This window comes from Vicugna pacos, chromosome 13 (assembly GCF_048564905.1).
Source record: "Vicugna pacos chromosome 13, VicPac4, whole genome shotgun sequence".
NCBI classification, from domain to species: Eukaryota; Metazoa; Chordata; class Mammalia; order Artiodactyla; family Camelidae; genus Vicugna; species Vicugna pacos.
The window spans coordinates 23,237,984-23,262,362 of NC_132999.1; the positions used below are offsets into that span (position 1 = coordinate 23,237,984).

The 24,379-nt window shown below is 40.4% G+C and overlaps 1 protein-coding gene across 1 annotated transcript in view; it reads left to right on the plus strand.

Moving 5' to 3' along the window:
• LOC102535809 (cytochrome P450 2J2-like) overlaps window positions 1–24,379 on the plus strand; it is a 30,596-nt gene that overhangs the window by 2,024 nt on the left and 4,193 nt on the right. Inside the window, exons 2-8 of the mRNA XM_006200587.4 lie at window positions 9,659–9,821; window positions 12,456–12,605; window positions 12,984–13,144; window positions 15,589–15,765; window positions 17,683–17,824; window positions 20,159–20,346; window positions 23,502–23,640. Of these exons, the coding sequence (XP_006200649.1) occupies window positions 9,659–9,821; window positions 12,456–12,605; window positions 12,984–13,144; window positions 15,589–15,765; window positions 17,683–17,824; window positions 20,159–20,346; window positions 23,502–23,640 (1,120 nt within the window). The remainder of the gene's footprint in view (window positions 1–9,658; window positions 9,822–12,455; window positions 12,606–12,983; window positions 13,145–15,588; window positions 15,766–17,682; window positions 17,825–20,158; window positions 20,347–23,501; window positions 23,641–24,379) is intronic.

Genomic DNA, 24,379 nt, shown 5'->3' on the forward strand with positions numbered 1-24,379 from the left:
TTTCTTTTTGCTGTCTTCCTGTTGGTCTCTTGAACATGTTATAAGAATTCTGTTTTATCTATAGACTTTTTAAAGAATATCTCTTTGTAATGTGTTTTAAGTGCTTCATGTAAAGATTACATGCTATGCATACACAGCTTATTGAACTAAAAATGAACACTTTACCACTTCAGGAAGAATATAGATAACTTAAACTTAGGTCCTTTTACCTTCCCTGCTTTATAATACATTAACTGCCTTAAATATTATCTGTACATATATTGAGGTCTATATCAAACAGTATTATAATTTTGCATTTAACTGTCAAACACATTTTTTTAATTCAAGAAGAGAAGAATATTCTAGTGTATTTACCCATTTATTTGTGCTTTCTGTTGCTCTTTATTTCTTAACTGAAAAACTTTCTTTAGCCATTCTTTTAGAAGTGGTCTGCTGGCAAAAAAATTCTTAGCTTCCTTTATCCAAAAATGTCTTTATTTCACCTTCATTTCTAGGGTACATTTTCATTGGATATAGAATTCTAGGTTGACAGTTTCTTATAATCTTGAAAATATTGTGCTACTTCTTTCTGGCCACCCTAGTTTCTGATGAGAAATCTGCTGTAATTTGAACTGTTTTCTCCATGAGAAATTAGTTGTTTTCCTCTGCATGTGTTCATGAAGTTTTCGTTGCTTTTAGCTTTTATAGATTTGATTATGATACGTCTTGGTGTTGAATTCTTTGAATTTATTGGTTTCACTCACAGCTTCGTAGATCTGTAGGTTTTTCTGCTACCATTTCTGTTTGAGAATTTTTCAGCTACTATTTCTTTAAATATTTTTTCAAGTCCACCTTTTTACAATTTTGTTTATGTACCCTTGAGTACTGAAGGCACAAGTTACAGATCTTTTCTCATTCCTACATCAGTCCCTGAAGCTCAGCATTTGTTTGCTTTGTTTGTTTGTTTTGCAGTCTATTTTCTCTGAGTTTTTCAAATTGGATACTTTCTACTGATGTCTTCAGTTTCACTGATTCTTCTGTCATCACTTCGCCATTTAGTTGTTCTATTGAGTTTTTTGTTTAGCTTATTTTGTTTTTTTATTTCTGAAATTTTTCTTTGGTTCTTATATATGTTTTCTATTTCTTTGTTAAAATTTTCTATTTTTAAAAATTTTGAGAGTACAATTGTTTATTGAAACAAACTTATAATAGCCACATTAAAATCTTTATCCTATAATCTCAACATCTCTGTCTTCTCAGTGTTGTCTTCAACTCATTCAAGTTGAGATTTCCTGGGTTCTTTGTAACATGAGTAATTTTAGATTATAGTCTGGATATTTTGGGTATTTTGTTATATGACTATGGAATTTGTGTGAATTTTCATTTTAGCAAATAATCAACCTGCTTATGTTCAGAGTGCTCACTCTTGTGTATTGTGGTTCAAATATCAATTTAGGTTAGAGAGCCTCTGCAGTGCTATACTGGTCTACCTTACTTACACATTACCCACCCCTATAGGACTCCAGCCCATATTCTCATCAGTGCAGGCTAGAGAGAATGAGGATGGGGACAAAAGACTGGAGCCCCTCTGAGTAGGACAGCCTGCTCCTTGCTGCATGGGGAATGAAAGTCAGCAATGTACCCATAACTTCTCCATGGGGAATGGGTACCTCCTTGTTTCTCTACAGTGGTGGAAAACAGAATTTTGCCCCCTGAGTCTTCCATGGAGTCTCTCTACTGCAGTTCAGAGGTGATATTCACAATACAGCTCAGAGTCAGCAGGGGAGAGGCATTACCTTTTTGTTGCTGACTTTGAGGGAAGACAAATTTCCACCTATATTATCAACTGCTACACCCCCTCCCCAATAAGCTGAAGGAGGGTCACATCTTTTTCATACTATTTGCCTCCAGAACAGGAAGAGTAAAAGGTTTAGTCCTGGTGGGCCATACTTTTTCTGGATCTTTGGTACAGAGGACAGGATTTTATTAGAATTCTTAGATGAGTAGGATGAGTAAAATTGGATGCTTTTACTCACTCTTGTCTGAAATAAGAAACCCATTCTGTGCCCTTGTTTTACCACTGTGCCATAGATATGACTAGAAAGGATAAATTATCTGCCTAAAGTCATAAAACTGGCCAGGGTTGAAACTAAGACTAGGGTCTTATCTGTGGCCCAAAGATTTTTCATTAGAACTGTTAAATTTTATTTTATATAATCTTGCATTTTTAATATTTTTGCTTTTAATGCAAAATGGAGTTCAACAAATGGAGTTAAATGGTATGATTTAGTTGTAATTAAAATTACTTTCTAGCAATTTGGAAACATTAAGTATGACCTATATATGCTAGGTCTTGTGTACAGATATGTGTTCCTTTTCATTTAATCTTTACAAAAGACATGCAAGTTAGAAATCTTCTGATGATGTTTCTGTTTTATCATGGAGGAAACTGACTAAAAACTGGCAAGTGATTTGTACAAGTTATTGAATATAGATAATGACCAAACAAGACTTCAACTCAGAGCTATGTGACTCATATACCTTTTCTCTACTTATGTGACATGACTTTTCATGATAGAGGATAATTGATTTATTCAGGGATTCAATTATTCAAAGAGACATTTATGAACTGCTTATTATATGACAGGAACAGTGTAAGACAGTGTATGATGAAATGTGTGGTACAACCCTTTTGTAACCAAATGAGATAACATCAGGTGGGATCACTGTGAATGGAAAACCCTGGAATAATCTCTTATGGAATGTTGAAATAAATTTGGGTGAATTTGAAAGGGATGATAAGCAAGTGGCTACTTGGAGCAAAGGGGACAGGAGATTTTTAAATGGGGAGGGTGATCTGAGCTAAAACACAGTGAGAGGGCAGTGAAGAAATTGTCCTGTTGGTATGTCATGATGGGACTCTTTCATTTTTCCCCCTGCATTTTCTAAACTTTCTCTGCTTTATCTATATGGCTTACTATAGGATCATATAAATAAGAGAAAATCTTATTGAACTAAGTGTGAAAATGCAGATAAAGTGGAAATATGTTAGTGAAGGTATACACTGAACTACTTTTTTTTAAAATCCCAAAATCCATTGGATTTAAAAGATTGAAATTTACTTCCCCATCACAAGTGAGTTCTGAGGGCATTGCCAAGATGGCAGGGTGGAAGGACGCACAGCTCACCTCCCAAGAATACAGCAAAAACTACATCTGCATACAAAACAACTCTCACAGAATACATACTGCACCTTGGCAGAATCTCTCTGACAATTGGAAATATTAGCAAAATTCTCACAAAACATGGTAGAAGGGAAAAAAGAAAAAGAAAATGGAAATTGATGTCAGACCTGTTCCCTGGGTAAGGAGAGGTAAAGGAGGAAAAATGTCCTCACCCTGGGAAGCCCCATCTCCAGTGGGGATATCAGCTGGGACAGAAAAGGAACTTCAGAGGGTTGCAAGAGAAGGCAGAAGCCACATGGTAGACAGGACAGAGAGAAACTGTCACAGAGGGTTTGAGCCATCCCTAGCCCAAAAGAGGAGCCAGCAAGAACAGGCCAGGACTGGGTGCTAGAGAAAAAGCTTCAGAGGATGAACCCCTGGAGAGGACTGTGGCTGACTGCCCAGCAGCAGACTCAGGTAGCTGGAGTGTTGTTTGGGCTGAGGCTGGGAGTGTGTTCAGAGCAGCCTAAGTCCTATAAAGCATGACTGCTGGTGTGCATGATGGGGAGGGGTGCAATACAGCTCAGCCGTAGCAGCCATCTCCACTAGTCCAAAGGGCATTGCTCGGTAACATTGGTGTCACATGATCTAACGATCAGAGGGCCATGGTTTAGACATAGAAGTGTTCTCACCTTTCTCTGGAGGGGCACAACCGCTGGTGCATCTCTGGTATTGAAGGCACAATATGGAGATTCTCAAAAAAACTAAAAATAGACCTACCATATGATCCAGCAATCCCACTTCTGGGCATGTATCTGGAGAGAACTCTAATTCCAAAAGATACATGCATCCCAATGTTCATAGAAGCGCTATTTACAATAACCAAGACACAGAAACAACCTAAATGACCATCAATAGATGACTGAATAAAGAAGCTTTGTGTATATATACATGTATAGATGTATATATATATATGCATACATGTGTGTATATGTATACACACACAGTGCAATGCTACTTGGACATAAAAGAGAATAAAATAATGCCATTTGCAGCAACATGGATGGACCCTGAGATCATCATTCTGAGTGAAGTAAGCCAAAAAGAGAAATAATTCCATATGATATCATTTATACATGGAATCTTAAGAAAAAAGACACAAATGAACTTATTTATAAAACCTAAACAGAGTCACAGACATAGAACACAAACATGGTTACCAGGGGTGGAAAGGGTTGGGAAGGGATAAATTGGGAGTTCCAGATTTGCAGCTTCTAACTACTATATATAAAATTGATAAACAGCAATTTTATATCACATAGCACAAGGTACTATATTCAATATCTTGTAGTAACCTATAAGGAAAAAGAATATGAAAAGAAATATAGGTATGTATATATATGATGGAAACATTATGCTGTATACAGAAAATGGACACCTTGTAAACTGACTATACTTTAAAAAAAAAGAAAGAAAGAAAGAAAGAAAGAAAGGAAGGAAGGAAGGAAGGAAGGAAGGAAGAAAGGAAGGAAGAAAGGAAGGAAGGAAGAAAGGAAGGAAGGAAGAAAGGAAGAAAGGAAGGAAGGAAGGAAGGAAGAAAGAAAAGTGAGTTCAGATGTAGACAGGAAGTCCAGGATAGGAAGTCTGCTTTATAGCACAAGGTTGTCCAGAAACCCCAGTTCTCTCTATCTGGTTGTTCTCCTCTTGAAAAATCATCGTGTATGAGTTGCACTTTCTTGAAGGGGGAAAGGGGCAGGTGGTGAGAAGCACCTTCATCTAAGGACAAGGCCCCATAGATGCACTCATCGCCACTGCTCATGTCCCATTGGTCCCACTCAGAGAAGTTGGGAAATGTAGTCTTTCACTGGGAAGCCATGTGGCCAGCTAGTACTTCGGGAGCTCCACCACTCAGAAGAGAGAATATCTTCATCCTTTCATTTAAGGATGAGCCATGCAGAGCGAGTTAGAAAGAGCCCAAATTTACACCCACTAGCTATGAGCTAAATCCCTGTGCTTCTTTTTCTGACTACTGAGAGTTCTTTATAGGGTTATTGTAAGAATCAAATAATTCAGTTGAATATCAGTTTACTGCCAGGTTGCCTAGAACATAGCTGTAGCTTATTTCTATATCTTCTACTCTCCCCCTTTCTTCAAAAGTTTATAGTAACAAACTCCATAAAACCAGTGTTGGTCACACAGGAGGCATCACTTGTCTGGTCTGATTGCTGCATGGGCTCCATCAGTCCACCCTCTGGCCACTTCCCCTCTATTCCTTCGTCCATATCTTACCTGAGTCCTTTTGCTAAAATACACCCCTGGTATAACAATAACAATAATTATTTTTTAATTAATGTTAGTATTATGCTTACTTATCACCATCATCCTAAAGATGGGAACTAGTAATTTTCCTCATTTTATAGATTTGGAAGCTGAGACAGAGGAAAGTTAAATAACTTGAACAAAAATCACATAGAAAGTAACAAGCAGAAGCTGGTTGCAAATGTATTCGTATGACTTCAAACTCCAAGCTCCTCAGCACTCACATTATCTCTTATATTCAATTTTCTAATTGCAAACAAAACAAGATCTAAAACATATCACTTGACATTAAGACATCCTCAGTCTAGCTCACATTTCCCTGCCAGCCTTGACTTCCATCTCCCTACACAAATAACAGATACCTTTTCCAGGAACTGATCCTAGCCTCTGGTCCCCTTATGAGCTTCCTAAGTGTCTCCCATCAAGTAATTTATTGTACAGAATGGTAATAATAAGAACTGATGATCCATCTATATGTTCTATTAGACTGTGAGGATCTAAGCTTCAGGAACTGTGTCCCAAGCACCCGGCCTTAAGCGACCACAGGCTTTGTGCTCTTTGATGAACCCTACACTCCAGGCAGACAGGATGGTCACTTGTTCCTGGACACCCACATTTTCCTTTCTTTGTATTTGTCTATGCCTTTCCCACAGCCTAAAGTCTTTGCCTTCACACTACACGTCCTTTTGCTGGCACCCTGACCTTCATTTAGGATCTGGTCCAATTCCCATCTCCTATTAAGAGATTTTCTCCCATGTCTGGAGTGGAAATTTATCTCTTCTCTCAGTAGCTTTATGTCCCTCTCTCCAGCATTTTAATGTATATCATCTACTGCTAAGTGTTAGTTTTTCCTGCTGTCAGCCTATTTCAAGAGACTTTGACACTTCAGGAAAACACCACAGGGTATGGACCTGTGTATTGTCCCCATTTATACCCTAGCACTGTCAGAAGGCACTTGACAACTCTGAAGCAGTTCATAAAAACCTGTTGGATTGAACTTGAATTTGATTTCCACAGACCAGTCTCAGAAACCTGCTCATTTGTGTATACTCATGACACACACTCACAGTCTTCCATTCTCTCTCTCTCTGTTTCTCTGACCCCCTCACCATCATTCTCACATTCACTCTCTCACCCCACTAAACTCTAAGGTCATAGTGCCATCTCGGGTTCATGTCTTTGTCCTTATAACTTATGTAACCCCAAGAATTACCTGTGAGATCAGGAGTTCATGGGCCCCAGGGGACTGGTAAACACCTGAAAGTTCATGTGTGCGGAACCATGTTCATGTGTATAGATTTGTCCTGAAGAGCAGGTCCCTGACATACACTCAATTTTCAAAGGATTCTGTGATTCAAAGAGGGTAAGAACCACTGTTATGAAGCTTTATTCTGTAGATCTTTAGGTTTCCTTTTTTGCTTTATTGGATAGAAATACTTTTTAACTATAAAAGCAATACAGACACATTGAGACAACATTTTCAAATACAAAATTAGTGAATGAGAGACAGAATCTTAGCGCTCCATGTGCCCAGTCCAAACCACACACACATACACACACACACTCACACTCACATACACACACTGTTCACCAGTGGTGAGTGTTCAGAGCAACGGACTCCCTTACCTACTGCTAGTGGGAGAACAAATTGGTACTATCTTCCTTTATTTCTTTTTCTTTTGTTATGTCTTTGTTATGCTGATTTTTGAATTTAAGAGCTTAGATTCACTCTAATCTTATGCAACTTTATGTCTTGTTTCAATTTCCTATCTCACTAATTCATCATGTATAATTTTTTTAAATTCTAAACATTTATTTCTTCTACTTTATTATTTAAAGTACTATTATTTAGGTGTGAAATCTGAAATTTGGAATTCGTATCTTTCATATTAAGCTTCCTGTCTCCACTTACTTTTGTTTGCCCTTTATAGCGTGTATGTTAATACATTTCTCTTTCTTTTTCTATTTTCATTTCTCATTTTAGCGTATTTTAGCTTCCTGATGCATGTTATTTTTAACTTCCTTTTTTCCCTTACACTCTCTCTTTTTTAATGACTTCTTTTTTGTTGTACATTGAGAAGTATTCTCTGCCTTTAAAGTTTTCCCAGATGATTATGGGTCTTATATTTACCTCCATGTAAAGCAATTGGCACCTGACTGGCAGGATCCACTTAAAAATTGCCAGACATCACTGTCTTCAGTGCACAATGAGCACACCCTAAAAGTATTTGGTCTAGTTCTGTTGGACTAGAAATATGCATGGGCAGAGAGCAGAGATGGAACTCTGAGGAAGTTCATTTCAGGAAACATTAATTGAAGGTCAAATCCCTTCCAAGAAGAAGCTGAAATTCCAGGTTGTACACATTGTCAGTCAGGAGTCATTTAGCTTAACCTGACATTGTCAGCAGTTTCCAAAACATCTTTATTATACATTCTAAATTCATCAAGAAATCCTTTTCATAAATCCCTAGAATTTTACCCAGCCATTCATGAAGATGAAGTAAAAAAAAAAATCTTGATTCCAATTCCTGCCATTTCTTAGAAAAAAGACATGTACCTAGAGGCACCAACTTGAGATGGAACCTTGGCTTTGCCCTGTCTATCAAGACAATACGTATTTTGCTAGTGATGAACAAACATTGGTGGAAAACTCTGGGCCAAAAGGACAATGGAAGGATTCAGTTCAGGATGGTCTTTAATATGGGAGCAGGGCGGTGGAATGAGACAAAATCCATGATATTTGCTCCAGTAGGTTGATGGGATCCAGGGTACCTTGGGTGACATGGGAGAGCATGGGGGATGGCATTTGGGGAGGAGGGGTCACAGACACTTGGAAGAAGTGAGCCCTCTGTTTGGTACTACTGTCTGCAGCTGGACACAGCTGGACATAGCCCGGCACACAGGAGGCAGGGACAGGGTCTACCTAGAATTGTCCTTTGAATTAACAAGTCAGGATAGACTCTGATTAATGGCCATTGACTGCCATCCAAGCCATAGTGGCACATACTTGCTCATTTGTGTACACTCATGACACACATTCATACTCTTCCGTCCTCTCTCTCTCTCTGCCCCCCTCACCGTCATTCTCACATTCACTCTCTCACCCCACTAAACTCTAAGGTCATAGTTCCATCTGGGTTCATGTCTTTGCCCTTATAACTTGTGTAACCCCTGCCAAATTCACTTAAATATCCAATAGCTTTCTCACCTTGGCTAAGTTACTATGACTGTAACTTATTTTCCTTTTCTGAAAGACAAAGGAAATCATTACTTCTGTAATGTGTTTGTGAAGTTAAATGAGATAAAATGTGAAGTTGCTTAACATGGCACCCAGTGGATGTGGTTGTCTGTGACACGAGTATCTTTCTCCAGGGCATCATTCCTGTGCTCTCATCCTCTCTGTCACCATGAGCATGTCCATCTGCTTCCCTTTGCACACAGAGCCCATTCATTCCTCAGTCTCCAGTGGCTGTCTGCCAGGTACCAGAAAACAAAATGCCTTTCACATTTCTGCCCTCATTCGTGTCACAGAACCCTTTGAGGGAAGAATAATTTTCTGCTGTATACCAGGGGAGCTGAAGCTCAAAAAGAAGGAAGCAAAATTCTCAGAAGCTCACAGCAGGTCAACCACAGTGTTAAGATTTGCCCCTGGCTCCAGAACTAGTGTGTGCTTCTCCACACCTGACCCCAAGCCCGATAGTGAATTTTCTATTGTCTGGAAAGTGTTGAGGGAGGGGACATTCTCCTCTAGTTAAACAGATCTGATTTGCTGGGAAGTTCATGCTTGCTACACCAGATGTTCAGTAAACATATCTCAGCCTTGTCTGGTAAGTCCCATGTGCTGAATTCTCTCCTTTCACTGGACCCTAAGATGCTTGAGGTTAGAGACCTTGTTTGCTGTAGTTGTATCATTATGCCTGCTTCTTAGGGCACATGGTACATGCTTACTCAGTTCAAGTAGGTTGAACACATGAATAAATAATTATAATAAAGTTTATGTTCCGTAGTGAATTCAACCCAAATCTAATTGAGAAGAGGAGAAATGGAAAAAGGTAGAAACATTTCCATCTGAACAAGATGCACACACACACAAACATGCACACACATACCCACTCAAGGCAAGCTACCCACACACTGTTCATTCCTGGGCACACAGACGTGGCACATTCAACCATGACTGTTTTACTGTTTTCCAGTTGGTGAAGAAATATGGGAACGTTCTTAGTCTGGAATTTGGTGACTGGTCTTCAGTTCTTTTAACTGGATTGCCTTTAATCAAAGAAGCCCTTGTCCACCAGGGCGAAAACTTTGTGAACCGCCCCATATCACCTATTATAGAACGTCTCTTTCTGAACAAAGGTAAGTGTGGACTAATGTAAGATGTATATGGTTGATATTCCTGTGGTCTGTAGAAGATCACTCTGTGACTAATTGTCCAACACTCCCAGGGACCAGGCCCATCATAACATTCCTGTCCCTGAAGGAAGCTGAGTGCCCGCATTTCCCTGTTGAAGGCATGTCCTCAGGGACCCTGGTAGGGTCAGCCCCAATGTCAAGGATATGGGCAAAGCTGTGTCACCTGCATGAACTCACTCTTGATGCTTTGATACATCAGTGTTCTCATCACTCAATGTTGTGATATGTCTTGTAAGCAGAAGAAGAGGCAAGGCGTTCTCGGTGTCTCTTTCTGCTTTCCCATTGAAATCTCTTCCCCAAGGAGAATGGATGTGTATCTCCATCCTTCTACTGATTATGTGATCCCTCCATGCCTCTAGTTCCTTATGCTTTAATATTAAGACTGACCTGCAAGGTATCTCCAGCCTATGTTAGAAGAGTTTTGCATGAATACTTAAAATGATCATTAAATAAACTTACACATTTAACAATCTAACACATTTAACAATTTCAAATCATTTCTTCCACCAAAGCACCCTTTTTTCAGGTGCTTCTGAATTACTCTTTGAAATATTTTACCCACTACCTCAACATCCATTCACTCTATTTGTAATTTGCCATATGATACCTGGTGGCAGAAATGAGTGATGTAACAGTGAGTAGAACAGACAAAATCTTTGTCATCATGTAACTTACATTCTATTCAGAAAGACAGTATCAATTACTCTAATAATTTAAAATCTTAGTGTTATGAAGGTAAGTGCCGAGCACACCCATTAGGGATCACTAATCTAGTCCTGAGATTCAAAAAAGCTAATGAATGTAAATGACAATTAATTTAATACAATGAGAAAGCAATAGCCAGAGGGAATAGAATATTAAAAGGCTCTGAGGAGGGAAGGAGGGAGGTGAACTTGAGGAACTGAAAGGGGGCCAGTGTGGCAGCGCAGGGATTCAATGGAGGTGAAGCTGCTGCGTTTGGCCAGGATCCTTCAGGCACGTTCTTGTTAAGGATGCTGCTTTTATCTGAACAACAATGGAAACTCTCAAATGGTTTAAGCAGAGGAAGGAATCATCATGTTCAAAGAGTGAACTTGAAGATTAATGTAGGCTGCAATGTCAAGAATAGAATAAAGGGATAAAGAGACCTCTGCAGCATTTTTGGTTAGAGAAGGTGGGAGCTTGGGCTACAGTAGATTAGACCAGGATAGTGGCTGTGAAGATACATGGATTTAAGATCTTCAGGAGGTAAATCCAGTAAGACATGATGACCTAAATGGAAAGAGAATGAGATACTGAGGTGGACACCCAAGTGTGTAGATAAAGGGAAGAAGGAACATATGGGGAAAGACAAGTAGAGGCTGGCTGGGCGGGGGAGTAGTTGTGTGGAGCAAGTCAGGAATTCAGTCATGGATACGCTGAGCTTGAAATCCTTTAAGTCAGCAGAGTCAAGCAGACACCATACGTCTGGAGATGGGAGACAGAAACAGATGCTCAGTATCAGTAGATGTCATTTAAAGTTGTTAGAGTCAATGAGATTTTCTCAAAATGGAAGATAGGGTATGAAGAGAAGAGGCCTGAAGATCATGAATCTTGAAGAACTGCATCTTTTCAAAATTTGATAGAAGCAGATGAATTAACAACAACAACAAATAGTAAGTTCTCTCTGGTCAGAGAATTAGGAGGAAAATCTGGAGAGTGAGGTGTCCTGAGCACCACTGGAAGAGAGTGTTTCAAGAGAGAAGTGTCTCAGGCTGCTGATGTATCCAGATGAGGTTGAAAGGATCCTGGATTTGACAGCAGGGAGGGACATTTCATGGGGAGGGTGGAGGCCAAAGCCAGACACTGAAAGAGACTGAGGAATGCTCTGCACGTGAAGACTGAAAGGAGTGTGGCCTCCCCCATATTATGAAATGAATGATGGCCTATTGAACACAGCAAGATATATTTATCCTTTGCCTGTATTGTTCTTTCAGCATAGGCTGTTCACACTTCCTTGTTTTCTTCAGTAATTCATCTATCTCTTAAGATCTGGCTTAAATTAGAGCCATGCCTCCTTGTGAGTATGGATTTTATCTAATCCATAAGTGCATGCTTCCCATGTACATAACCAACACTGAAATATACTTAGGTGATAAGTTATTAAAGCATGGGCTCTGGAGTCAGGGAGCCTGAATTTGAATGCCTCTTCAGCTGCTTACTAACTCTGTGTCCTTGCAGAGTTTACTGTGATCACTGTATCTCATTTTTATTATCAACAAAATTGAGCTCTACATTGGAATTTGACACAACATTGTAAAATAATTATAAATCAATAAAAAATTAAAAAAAAATTGGACAGCAGTGTTGGCAAGAATGATTGTACCTGCTCAGAGAGGTTCTGTGAGTACTAAATAACTTAGTGCATTAAAAGTACGAATGTGCCCAGCATTGCAAGAAGTAGTAAATAATAATCATAATACTCATTATACTCACTGCTTTGGGATGTTTCTATGGATAGTTTTCATATGCCTGATGCCTTTCTTCTTCCTTCCATCTGATACATATCCTCATAGTATTTCTTGGCTCTCTTTCACAATGTTGGCTTTGTTTTTCCAGGATTGGTCATGTCCAATGGCCAAGTATGGAAGGAACAAAGAAGGTTCGCCCTGATGACACTGAGGAACTTCGGTTTAGGAAAGAAGAGCTTAGAGGAACGCATTCAGGAAGAGGCCCGCTACCTCACCCAGGCAATAGGAGAGGAAGATGGTGAGTGTGTCATAGGACAGGTGCAGGAGACTGCGGCTCATTCCTTCACTGGCCAGATGCTTAATAAGTGCCCACGTGCCTGCCCTGTGCCCAGCACTGTGTAGGGCACTGAGGGCTAAACAGTGAACAACTAAGCATGACCTCCCTTCTTGGAGCTGGAGAAGTAGACATGAGAAGATGGGTATAGAACACATTATTGATTTTAAATCCTGGTCCTCAGTTTGACTTCGAGTCACTGACTGAGTACTTGCTGTAGGTCAGACCCTGTGGAGGGTGCTGGGGCCACAGTCTCAGAGGTGGTTCTGTACTCAGTGTGTCCTGTGTCATGTAGGGTAGGCCCTCAGAGGAAACAGAAAGACCCCAATTCTCTCCCTCCAGGACAGCCTTTCGACCCTAACTTCAAAGTCAAGAATGCGGTATCCAATATTATCTGCTCCATCACTTTTGGGGAGCGTTTTGACTATCAGGATGATTGGTTCCAGGAGCTGCTGAGGCTGGTGGAGGAGTTCATGAGTCTGCAGACATCAATATGCTGCCAGGTGAGACGTTCTCACTTCCTACCTTGGGTAAAGATGTTGGGCTGATGTCAGACACAGATGTGATGGGATCTTCCTGTTTTTATTTTTTTAAGCTAATACATAACCTTTTAAAATTGAGTTTAACAAAAACATATTTGAAATCAATCTGTTGAATGTATTGTTTTAGATAACATTATTAAATATTTATGATAGATAAAGAATGTTATTAATGTCCATGTAAAGTACAGAATTTCATATGACATACACCTGTGCATATATGTTGTTTTCTTTAAAAAGCACAATATCTCCATCACCTTTGAGCCCTCCCCTCCATGTATCTCCCTAACCCCCCACCTCCATCCTCCCTCAGAAGTTCTCTTCTGTGCCTGGTGCTCCCTGGGCACACAATTTTGAGATTCATAGTTTAGTTGCTCTTTTTAAAAATTCTGTTTAGTTTCTGTCATATGAATATGGCACTGTTTGTTATTCTTTTCCTACTGATGACAATTGGGTGATTTCCAGGGTGGGGATGTTGTGACTAAAGCTGCCATGAACATTCTTATTCAGTCATTCACATGGGCACATCGTCCCATTTCTCCTACATTTACACCTGTGTGTAAAAGTTCTTAAGGTTTCCCAGGTGTCTTCACTGCTTACATGCCCATCCACACTTGACATGGTCAATCACATAATTTTCTAGGATATAGATGTAGGCGGTTCAAACCTCACCCCTTCCTTGGTGGGCCCTGCCCTCCTCCTCTGTGCTGCTGGGCCTGTGAGTCTGTCAGTAACCCTGCTCAGCTTCTTGGTCTCTCATAGTCTTTTTTTTTGGATTCGGAAGACTCTTTAAGGGAAAATCAGACCGGTGTGGAGGTCCCCTCTCTGGTGTCTAGAAGAGGGTTTACTTTTATTTATTCCTGACAGGCACTTTGCCTGGGGCTTTCTGGACCCCTTACACCAAAACAGATAAAACAGTTCACATGATTCTTGGTACATTAATGGGGCCTAATGAATGTGCACTATTATGATTATAGTTAATGTTATTTTTGAATAATGTTCCCTGTTCTCACTTCTAATCAGGGTAATTCCCTCATTCAGTAATTCCATTTTCTTCCCTCCTATTAAGATAGAAACTACAAAGTCATGAGAGTTCTGTGGGTACCCATCTGACTATTCCCAGGGGAGAGAAATTCCTGGGATGGCAGGATGGGGCAGTGGGGCCAGGGTAGAAGCATTTCTTAGAGATACAAAAGAGACCAGGCCCTTTGACGGACAACTACACATGGTTTCTCTTAGTTGAGTTTTTCCAACTCAACTAAGATGAGATGTGTGCAGGGAGATATGGAAATGTGCAAGCAAATCCACGTTGTGTCCACTGGCTCTGTGTTAAATGTGCGGTTGATCTCATGTCATCTGGTCTTGAAAAAACCTTGGGCCTCACTGGCAGCTAGTTTAAGTAGCAGCAAACCACAACATTATTACTGTTTTTATTATTTCTATTATTACCAAAGTGTGATAGCTAGAAAGCAACAGAGCTAATGGTCAAACTCAGCCTGTTTCATTTTAAATCTAAGCCACTTTCCATTATATTACACTATTTTCTAACAGATATTATTAGAAAAAATATCTTGAAAAACCACTGTATTTCAGTATAAAATGTATTACCCACATCATAGTGGGGATAGACAAATAAATACATCTATTATTTAACTAGATAGATACACGGATACATAGACAGATAGACATGTATTACACACACACACACACACACACACACACACACACACACGTGATAATTCCAAATAAGTAAAATAAAACAAAATAAAGAAATGGAAAGAGGTTGCAGAAGTTCTGCTAATTATAGGATTATCAGGGAATACAGGTCCAAGTAGGTAACATTTAGCAGCACCTTAATGAAAGAAGGGGCTGGAGCTGTGCAGATCTTGGAGAAAGACCATTCCAGGTGGAGGGAATAGCAAATGCATAGACCTAAACAAAGACATCCTGGGTGTTACCACAGAGGCCAGTGGGGCTGCACTGGAAAGAATAGAATTTTATTTAAATGTCATGAAAAGTCATTGAAAGATTGAGAGCCAGAAAGTGAAATGATCAGTTAAACTTAACAGTTAACCCCTTGGGAGCTCAATGGAAAGTCTACTGCGAATGGGGTTAAGGATGGAATCAGGAAACCTGTTGGAAGCTATTACAGCATCCAGGTTGAAAGGGTGACAAAGCAGTTGGAGCTGTGAGAAGTTGTCTGGCACTGGTTATATTGTGGATGCAGGGCTGAAATGCTTGGCCAGAGGGGTAAGAAGAGGGGGAAAGAGATAAGAAGAGTCGATGGTGACTCCAGGGGTTAAGTGTAAACAGAAAAAAGAGATGGAAAGACAGGATGTTTATATTGTGTTAAAAATTTTAAATTGACACCACATATTATCCATGATTATTTCGTTTTTCTCAATCAGCTCTATGATGCCTTTCCACGGATAATGAACATCCTCCCTGGACCCCACCAAAGGCTCTTTAGTATCAGGAAGAAGCTGAAAACGGCCATTGTCCATGTGATTGAAAACCACAAGAGAGATTGGAATCCTGCTGAAGCAAGAGACTTTATAGATGCTTTCCTCCAGGAAATAGAGAAGGTGAGGAATCCAGGGTTGTTTCCTGAGTTTTGTTCTAAAAGAGTAAATGAGGGAATTCAAGTTTCTTATTGCTGCTATAACAAATTTCCACAAACTTGGGGGCTTAAAACAACACAATTTATTCTCCTTTAGCTCAAAACATCAGAACTCTGAATCCAGCTTCACTGGGCCAAAGTCAGGGTCATGCAAGGCTGTCTTCTTCTGGAAGAATGGAAAAATCCATTTTCTTGGCTTTTCCAGCCTCTAGGGGCTGCCTGTACCCCTTGTCACATGGCCCCTTCCTTCAACTTTAGAGTCATCAATGTAGCACCTTCTCTGACACCAATGTTCAATCTCCTTTTTATGACTTTTTGTCTCCCTTTTAAAAAGTGTCTTGGGAACATATTCAGCCCCCTGGGATGATCCAGGATAATCTTCCCATATCAAAATCCTTAACTTAATCTATGTGCAAAGTCCCTTCTGCCATATAAGATGCAGTCCCCAAGCTCCAGAGATCAGGACATGGACATCTCTGGGGCTCATCATTCAGCCCAGCAGAGGGGAGTAAATTAGAGGCAGCATTTCATAGAGTGGAGAAATACCATTAACTCAGAACTGATGAGAAAATTACAAATAAAGACAGATCTTAGAGTAGCTCGTGATGAAAAAGAATATGAAAATGAATGCATGTATATTCATGTACTGAAATTAACTATATTCAATTTAAAAAAGAAATGCATTCACAAATGTTAAATTAAATGTTTAAAATTTTAAAAAAAGAAATAAAGATAGAAGTTTAACCATATTTGGCTGTAGGCCTTTGAAACCTGAAATACTGCCTTATCATAGTGTATTCTCTACTCTCTACCCAAATCTGAAGGAGCGAAACACAAAGGAAAGGTAGGTATTGTTTCATTATTAGCAGGACCAATGCCCAGTTCCCTAGTCTTCCCTCAGCTCCCCAGCACAGAACACAAGTAGAGCTGAGTCTGCTGTCAGAGTTCAGTCTCGAGTGGGAGAGACTTTCCTTTCCTCCTTCATCCTCATATCATCCACTTTCCAAACATTACAGCAAAGAAGCAGGGAAAAAAGCCAAATTGGATATATAGCCTTTATGTGGTAACCCTTCTGGTTAATACACATCACTGCATTCCTGTCATCATCTATAAATCATCAGATGATTTATTTCTCTCCTGGAATTGACAGAAAGGTAGATTTCTTTCCATCTTCCTCCTATTTCTCCTTGTTGACATAGCATTAGTAGAAGGATTGGTTTCTCCTCAGAGGAGGAGACTTCACCAGCTGTAAGGTGTGCAGGTGTGGGACCACATGCAGAGGAATGTTGATACAGTGAAGCTTCTGGAGGAAGGTGGTAAAGATGCTGGAGAACCATGAGGAAAGGTTGTTGGAATCAGAGAAATTTAACCTAGAAAGGCAAAGACTAATGGGGAAAAATGAGAATTGTGCTTCACAGAAATTCACTGTACTCTTTCAGTACAAACACGTGTTGAGTGTTTGCTACCGCCTTTGCATCTCACGTAATTCATAATGCCATCATAAGGGGTGAGTATTGTTAGATCTATTTTCTCAAACAGGAAAGTGAAGCACAGGGAGAGTTACTAACTTGCTCAAGTCACACAGATAGTAAATGATATGGCTAATGTTGGAACCCCAGGCTGTTTTCTAGGTCTACTACTAGATTCTAACAAATTATGGGCATAAAAAATTAGTTCTTTTGATTTTCATCCAGCAAAGATAACAAAACATGCAGCATTTGGGGCAGGAGGATCTAGTGATATTCTATCCTCCTGAGATGGCTAAAGGGAAAGTCGTTTCTCCTGGAGGCCTCTCCTTCCATGTTCTCTCCAGGATAAAGCCTCTATTTGTTGTGACAACCAAGAACCATCTGATTAAACCAATAAACATCGTGCTTTCTAGCATAAGGACAATGCTACCTCAAGTTTCAATGAAGAAAGCCTTGTCTACAGCACCCTGGACCTCTTCCTTGCTGGAACGGAGACAACTGCAACGACACTGTGCTGGGGTCTGCTCTACATGGCCTTCTACCCAGAAATCCAAGGTGAGCATGTCAGTGAGTGTGCCTGGGCAGGTCAGGATGGCACCTCCTGGAAGACACTTCCCAAAGTTGGGGCCAGAAGACAGATGGTAGGATGGAGAGATGGTAGGACATTCACAGCACCAGATGGACTGGAGAATGAGCACATTCTTCAGTTTTCCTGTCAGGACTGTGATGGGTCCACATAATACAAATATAATGGAGAGTCTTTGCCCTCAGGAAACTCCCAGTCTAGTAGGGAAAACAGTGAAGTCCATGGACATCATGGTGAATTCCTGATAAGAGTTACATACCATTCAGAGATGAAACCTGGTCCTCACCTTCCCTCCTGTTAAGTCATGTCTTCCACTGTCCTGTGAATGATGTTCAAACTCTTGAGTCTGGTGTGTCCTGACCTGTGATGTGCCCCTCCTGCCTGCTCAGCTTCAGTTCTACCCATCCAACATGGTGGCCTCACTAAACGACATGTGGTTTTCACTGCCTTGTCCTTATTTGTGCTGGCACACCTGCTCCTCCCTAGAAGAAAAACACAAGAATGTATTGCCCTAATTTCTTTACACTCTAATCCACTAGCTCTGCTTGAAGAATCTACTCAGATACAACTTCCACTCAGATGTCACCCCACTCTCTGGGAAACTACCAAAGTTTCCTTCCTCTGGAGACAACCACGTGCACCTCCCTCATTGTGATTTCCACACATTAGTGAGACATCCTTCCCACAGGCTGTAGTTCATTGGAGGTCAGGGACTTTGACATCATTTTTATTTCTCTAGACCCCAGAACAGGTTGAGCACATGAAGCATAAAGACTATTGGGATACAGGTTTTCAAACTGGGGCAATAGTTTATTAACAGAACATAAAGTCAATTTAGTGGATCAAGACCATTTTTTTCCTAAATTAAAAAATTTTAAAAATTAGAAAAGATTAGAGTGCTTCCTGTGTATTAAGGATAAGTTTTTCTCATGAAACTTTATTTATTTCCTTATATATGCAGAAATGTATGCTATATCTGTTTGTATATTTTTGTTCATGTGTCCTGAGTCATGATGTAAAGTGCATTTGTAACTGTGAATTACAGGGTTTTGTTTTTAAGTTTAAAAATCACCTAGTTAAGATCTAGATTTGGCTTCTCTATTAGAGGTTCCAATATAACAATGGCTTAAAATGACAGAAGAAGTGGAAGCAACACAAGTGTCTGTTGATGGATGAATGGACAAACAAAATGTGAAAGGCAATGTTATATTATTCAGCCTTGAAAAGGAAAAATTCTGATACATGCTACAACATGAATGAGGATATGACACTAAACTAAATAATCCATTCCAAAAAAGACATATATTGTATGTTTCTATTTATACAAGGTACCTAGAGGGATTGAGTTCATAGAAAGTGAAAGTCAAATGGTGTTTGTCAGAGGCTGGGGGTGGGGAACATGGGGAGTTATGATTGGATGGATGTAGAGTTTCAATTTTGCAACATAAAAAAATTCTGGAGATTGGTCATCCAAGAATATGAATATACTTAACATTATTAAATTGTACTTTTAAAAATGGTTAAGATGTTAGATTTTACATTATGTGTATTTTACCACTATTTAAAATTTTTCAATGATCATAGTGAAAGGAAAGGAACTTTATTTTTCTCTCAAGTGAAAAATCTAAGCTGGACTCTGCAGAACTCTGTGGGGCCCTAGGTCCTTCCAGTGTGTTGCTCTTTGCATCTAGAGTGATGCCCTGTTTGCAGTCTCAGCGACGGCTCCCCACTGAGGCTGCCTTTGCACCAGTGGGAAGAGAAGAAGGAGAAGGAAGCACACGCCCTAACAAGAAGGGCAGGTTCCAAGCATTGAACATCCTCCACATACATTCTGTTAGCCAGACATAGTCACAGGGGAACCTGGGAAATACAGTCGTTAGCTGGGAACCATGTATCCAGCTAACATCTACATTATTGTAGAAAAAAAGGAAAAGAGAAATTGGGGCACAATTGGCAGGGGTTTTTTTCTCATTTGTTGGACACTTCCCTGAATCAGTTGATGTAAATTTCAAAACATCCTAAAGATGAAAGTAGATTCATCCTCACTAATAAGAAGAGGAAACTGAATCTCAAGGGTTTCAGTAACGTGCAGCAGGAAGCAAGAGTTGAGGAGCAAGAATTGCAACTAGATTTGTGCTAAACCAGGGCCCACTCTGAACTCAGGTACCCTCCTGAGAAACTACCGTCTACACAGCCTGCTATAACTTTAACCATTTTGATCCTGGTTATTTCATTCCTTCGCTGAGCCAGGCTCAAGGAGGGTAATGAATATTAGAACAATAGAACTTTCTCTGCTTTTCCAGAAAAAGTACAGGCTGAGATCGACAGGGTGCTTGGCCAAAGTCAGCAGCCGAGCACGGCAGCTCGGGAGTCCATGCCCTACACCAACGCTGTCATCCACGAGGTGCAGAGAATGGGCAACATCGTCCCCCTGAACGTGCCCAAGGAGGTGACGGTGGACACCACGCTGGATGGATACCACCTGCCCAAGGTAATTGTGGTCTCACTCGTGGCCTCAGATCTCCATGCTCACCTTTTTAAATAGTGGGAATCTCAACTGGGAAAGTGACATGGATTCTTGTCCTAGGGAATCACTTAAATGAGGACAGATATTAGAACTGAGATAATACTATTTTTTTTCTCCATTTGTGGTCTTTAGAATGTTGGTTTAGCAAGATATTAGTAGATGTTAGAGAAGGAGGTTCTTAGGTCGATGTGTTTACACAAAAAATGACTTTTTTTGCTTTGAGATTTCTCAGTGTTTTGACTATGTGATGTGCACTGTGATTCTCTGTGGGGAGACAGCAAGCAGCGGTTCTCAGTCAGACTTTGACACGAGGTCCTTTCTTTGCCTTGGTAGAGCTTCTCACAGGACTAGGGACCTGCCAGACTTACTTTGGAAAATTCTGCTTCACAGTCCTGGGGTTACAGGATATTCAACTATGAAGGAACATTTGAGACAATGTGAACCAGCATCACATTCATGCTGGTGTTTCTCACATAATATCCACACTGGTACTTTTCTAGCTTTGACTTATATAGCTGTGATGGGACTATCATCTCACAACCAATCCAAGTATGAGAAGTACTAAATATCAGAAAAGGAGAGAAATTAACCAATGCTTATTAAGCAGTGATTATGTACCATGGGTTATATAGATTCTTTCTAAATGTCTTGATCCAATTTATAAATTGGAATAATTCTGTCCTTAGAGAGTGCGTAATCTTGCAAAAGGTCTCTCAACTACAACCTGGGAGGAGTTGGGTTCTAGAATCAAATCTTTTCTGATTCAGGTTCATCTCTTTTGAACAGCATCATTTTCTCTCCACAGCAATTGCATTACTTTGACTTTAAAGAGTCTCACTGCAGTAGTTTTCAGTTGGTACTGGTTAAATCACCAGTCCTCACAAAGGAAGCTTATTTTATTTTTTGTAATTGAAGTATAGTTAATTTACAATGTTGTGTTAATTCATGTTGTATAGCATAGAGTTTCAGAGATATATATACATATATATGTATATATATATATATATATATACACCCAAACATGCACACACACACATACACACACACTCTTTAATATTATTTTTCATTATAGGTATTAGAAAGTACTGAATACAGCTCCCTGTGCTATAGAGTAGGACCTTGGTGTTTATCTGTTTTATACATACTAGTGTATATCTGCAAATCCCTAACTAAAGAAATTCTGCTCTCACTCCATCCCCTGCACGTTAGCATCTGGGCAGATGGCTCTCTTCTGCACCCTAGTGTCCTGTCTGCACTCTGCACATTCACACTTTGCTTTCTCACCACTTTGGTGGGTTTCTGTGGATCCATCTCACTTTGTCTAAGTCCCTTTGTGTGTGTCCTGGGGAAGATCTCAAGAGGTTGAACAAGAGGAGCTTACTCTTGGACACCCCTGAGTCACCATCCCTGCAGAGCTGGAAAAGCAGCTATTCCTGTGGGACTGCATTCACTATGCTCTTGCTGACTGACCATCTTGTGGATGGAGGCTGAGCTCTAAATTATTTCACAGGTACTCTTTGCACTTTAATAATTGTTCATTCAGCTTCATGGATCCAGCTCAGCTCAATATTCCTTCTATCATTGATTTTTAATATCTGTTTGAATAATCATCCTAGGAACAGAGACATCTTCTCTTGACTGTATTTGGTAAAGCCTCAGAGCCATAGCATTGATGTCAAATCTCCTAGTTCAAATCATGGCTCTACTGCCCCCTACCTGTGACTCTTATTCAACGGCTCAGAGCTTAAAATTCTTTATCTGTGAAAATGCATTGATTACTTACCTCAGAGGCAGAGGTAAAGTGATCATGCAAAACATTTAACCTAGTACTTAGTATGGAGAATGTTTCAAATAGTAGTTATTATTCTTTATTAATTCAGCAAATACTCATTAAATACCAAAAATATTTAGGTCTAAGAAAACAAGTCTGTGGAAAACAATCATGCAAATTTTTAAGTACAAACTATGATAACTGTCCAGCAGAAAAAAGTCACTGGTTTCTCTCAAGAAGAAGGATGCTAGAATAGGAAGTGGGAATAAGAGATGGCAGAGAATGCTCACAAAAGGATGTGATGTTTGAGCTAAAAATTAAAGGATGATTAATAGTTAACATGGTGACAAAATGGGGAGGAATGTCATTCCAGGCAAGGGGAACAGCCTGTAAAGAGGCATGGACATGAGTGGGAACATGTGGTGACTTTGAGAAACTGCAAGACTCTCCCTGCAGTGGGAGTGCAGGCAGAGGGAGGGGCTCAGACAGGGGCAGATGATGCATGCTTCATCTAAGAGTGAGGGTGTCTGTCAAGTTCCAGGTGTGCTGGGTGGATGGCTGTGACATGATGAAGTCCTGTTTAAAGCTAATTCTGCTTTCGGCAAGGGGAGCACAAGGAAAGGGGAAAGGGAGGGAATGGGGTAGTTAGACAGCTATTGAGGGAAGCAAGGGTGTAGCCTGGACCAGGGTGGAAGAGGTGGACCTAAAATGGAGGAGACAGAATCAAGAGGAATTTAAAGTAAACTTGACCAGCCTTGTTGAAGGATTGGATGAAGGCAGAATGAGGGAAAGAGAGATATTGAGGAGGACTCCTGGGGTTCTTGCTATGTACCTGGAAGGATGGTGGTTCCTTCACTGGATGACCTGATTCTCTTATTCAACCTTCTGTGGAATAACCTAGACTGTCAAGGGAAGAGGGTGGGAGAAACAAAGATACATGAGGCATTTTTACCTTGAAAGAGCTGCCATAGTTATCACTTCATGGAGCAGCTGGGTTGGTTTGGGGACAATATTGACTGGCCAGCTGTCACAGTATTCTCTCATTGATGCACACATGTACCCTCCCAAGTTCTACACTGACGTGTCCCTGGAGAGATCCATTCTGCAGTCAAGAGTGGTCACACTTCCCTGGTAAAATTCCCAAAAGACACTTCCATCCATCATTGTAATCTGTCCCCTGGCAAAGAGCAGGGTCCTAGAGGTTGGGCTCAGAAGGTGGTGAGTTGAGGAGGTTGAGGGGGTTCAGGGTGCTGTCAGGCTTTGGTGTGGGAGCCCAGGGGACACCTGCCATCTGCACAGGTGTGTTGTGTGGGTCAAGCCTTGCCTGAGTCTTTGCTGCCTGTTCTAGGGAACCAGGATCCTGACCAACCTGACGGCACTGCACAGGGACCCTGCAGAGTGGGCCACCCCAGACACGTTCAATCCGGAGCACTTTCTGGAGAATGGACAGTTTAAGAAAAGGGAAGCCTTTCTGCCTTTCTCAGTAGGTGAGTTGCAATAAATAGGAGTGTGGGGACCCAGTGTCTCTCTCAGCCCTTCCCTCCTCTTTTCCCTGGAGTGCTCTGCTCTTGCTGGAATGTCTCCAGTGTCAATTTTTTTTAAATGCACAAACTACAAGTTCAGAATTATGTTTTATTTGGGGTATTACTGAGGATTGTAGCCAGGGAACATGGCCTCCTAGATAGCAACTATGGACTATTCCCAAAAGTATGGAAAGAGTCATGATATATAGGAGTTTTTGGTAAAAAAAATTTTTTAAAGTAGTCAAACATCAAATTATTACTGCTAATCATCAAAAAATTGTTTAAATTTTTTAAATTAAAAAAACTTCAAAAAAGAAAAAAACCAGATATCCCAAGTTAATGATTTTAGTGCAAGTCTGAGCTCATTGAAATTATTCCTATAAATACACCTCTATACTCTAAGGCCAGTATCCAGTTTTTCTTCATCCTGAATTCCCCTCAGGGTGCACCACTGGGGGCAGCTGCAGTGGCTGATGTCTTGATGGAGGACAACATTTATTGTTCACCAGAAAGACAGGCAACAGCTTTTGTCCACACCAGACAGGCCTGCCCAGCGGGACTCCCTCTTGCTGTTGCTGCATCTCCGGGTTCCCTGGGCTGAGCATCACCAGGACTCATGCCCTTACTTCCTAAGTCCTGGCTTGACTGGTGCAGATTGCACCTTCACATTCTTCTATCCCCAAGGACACTGGGACAGAAGCTT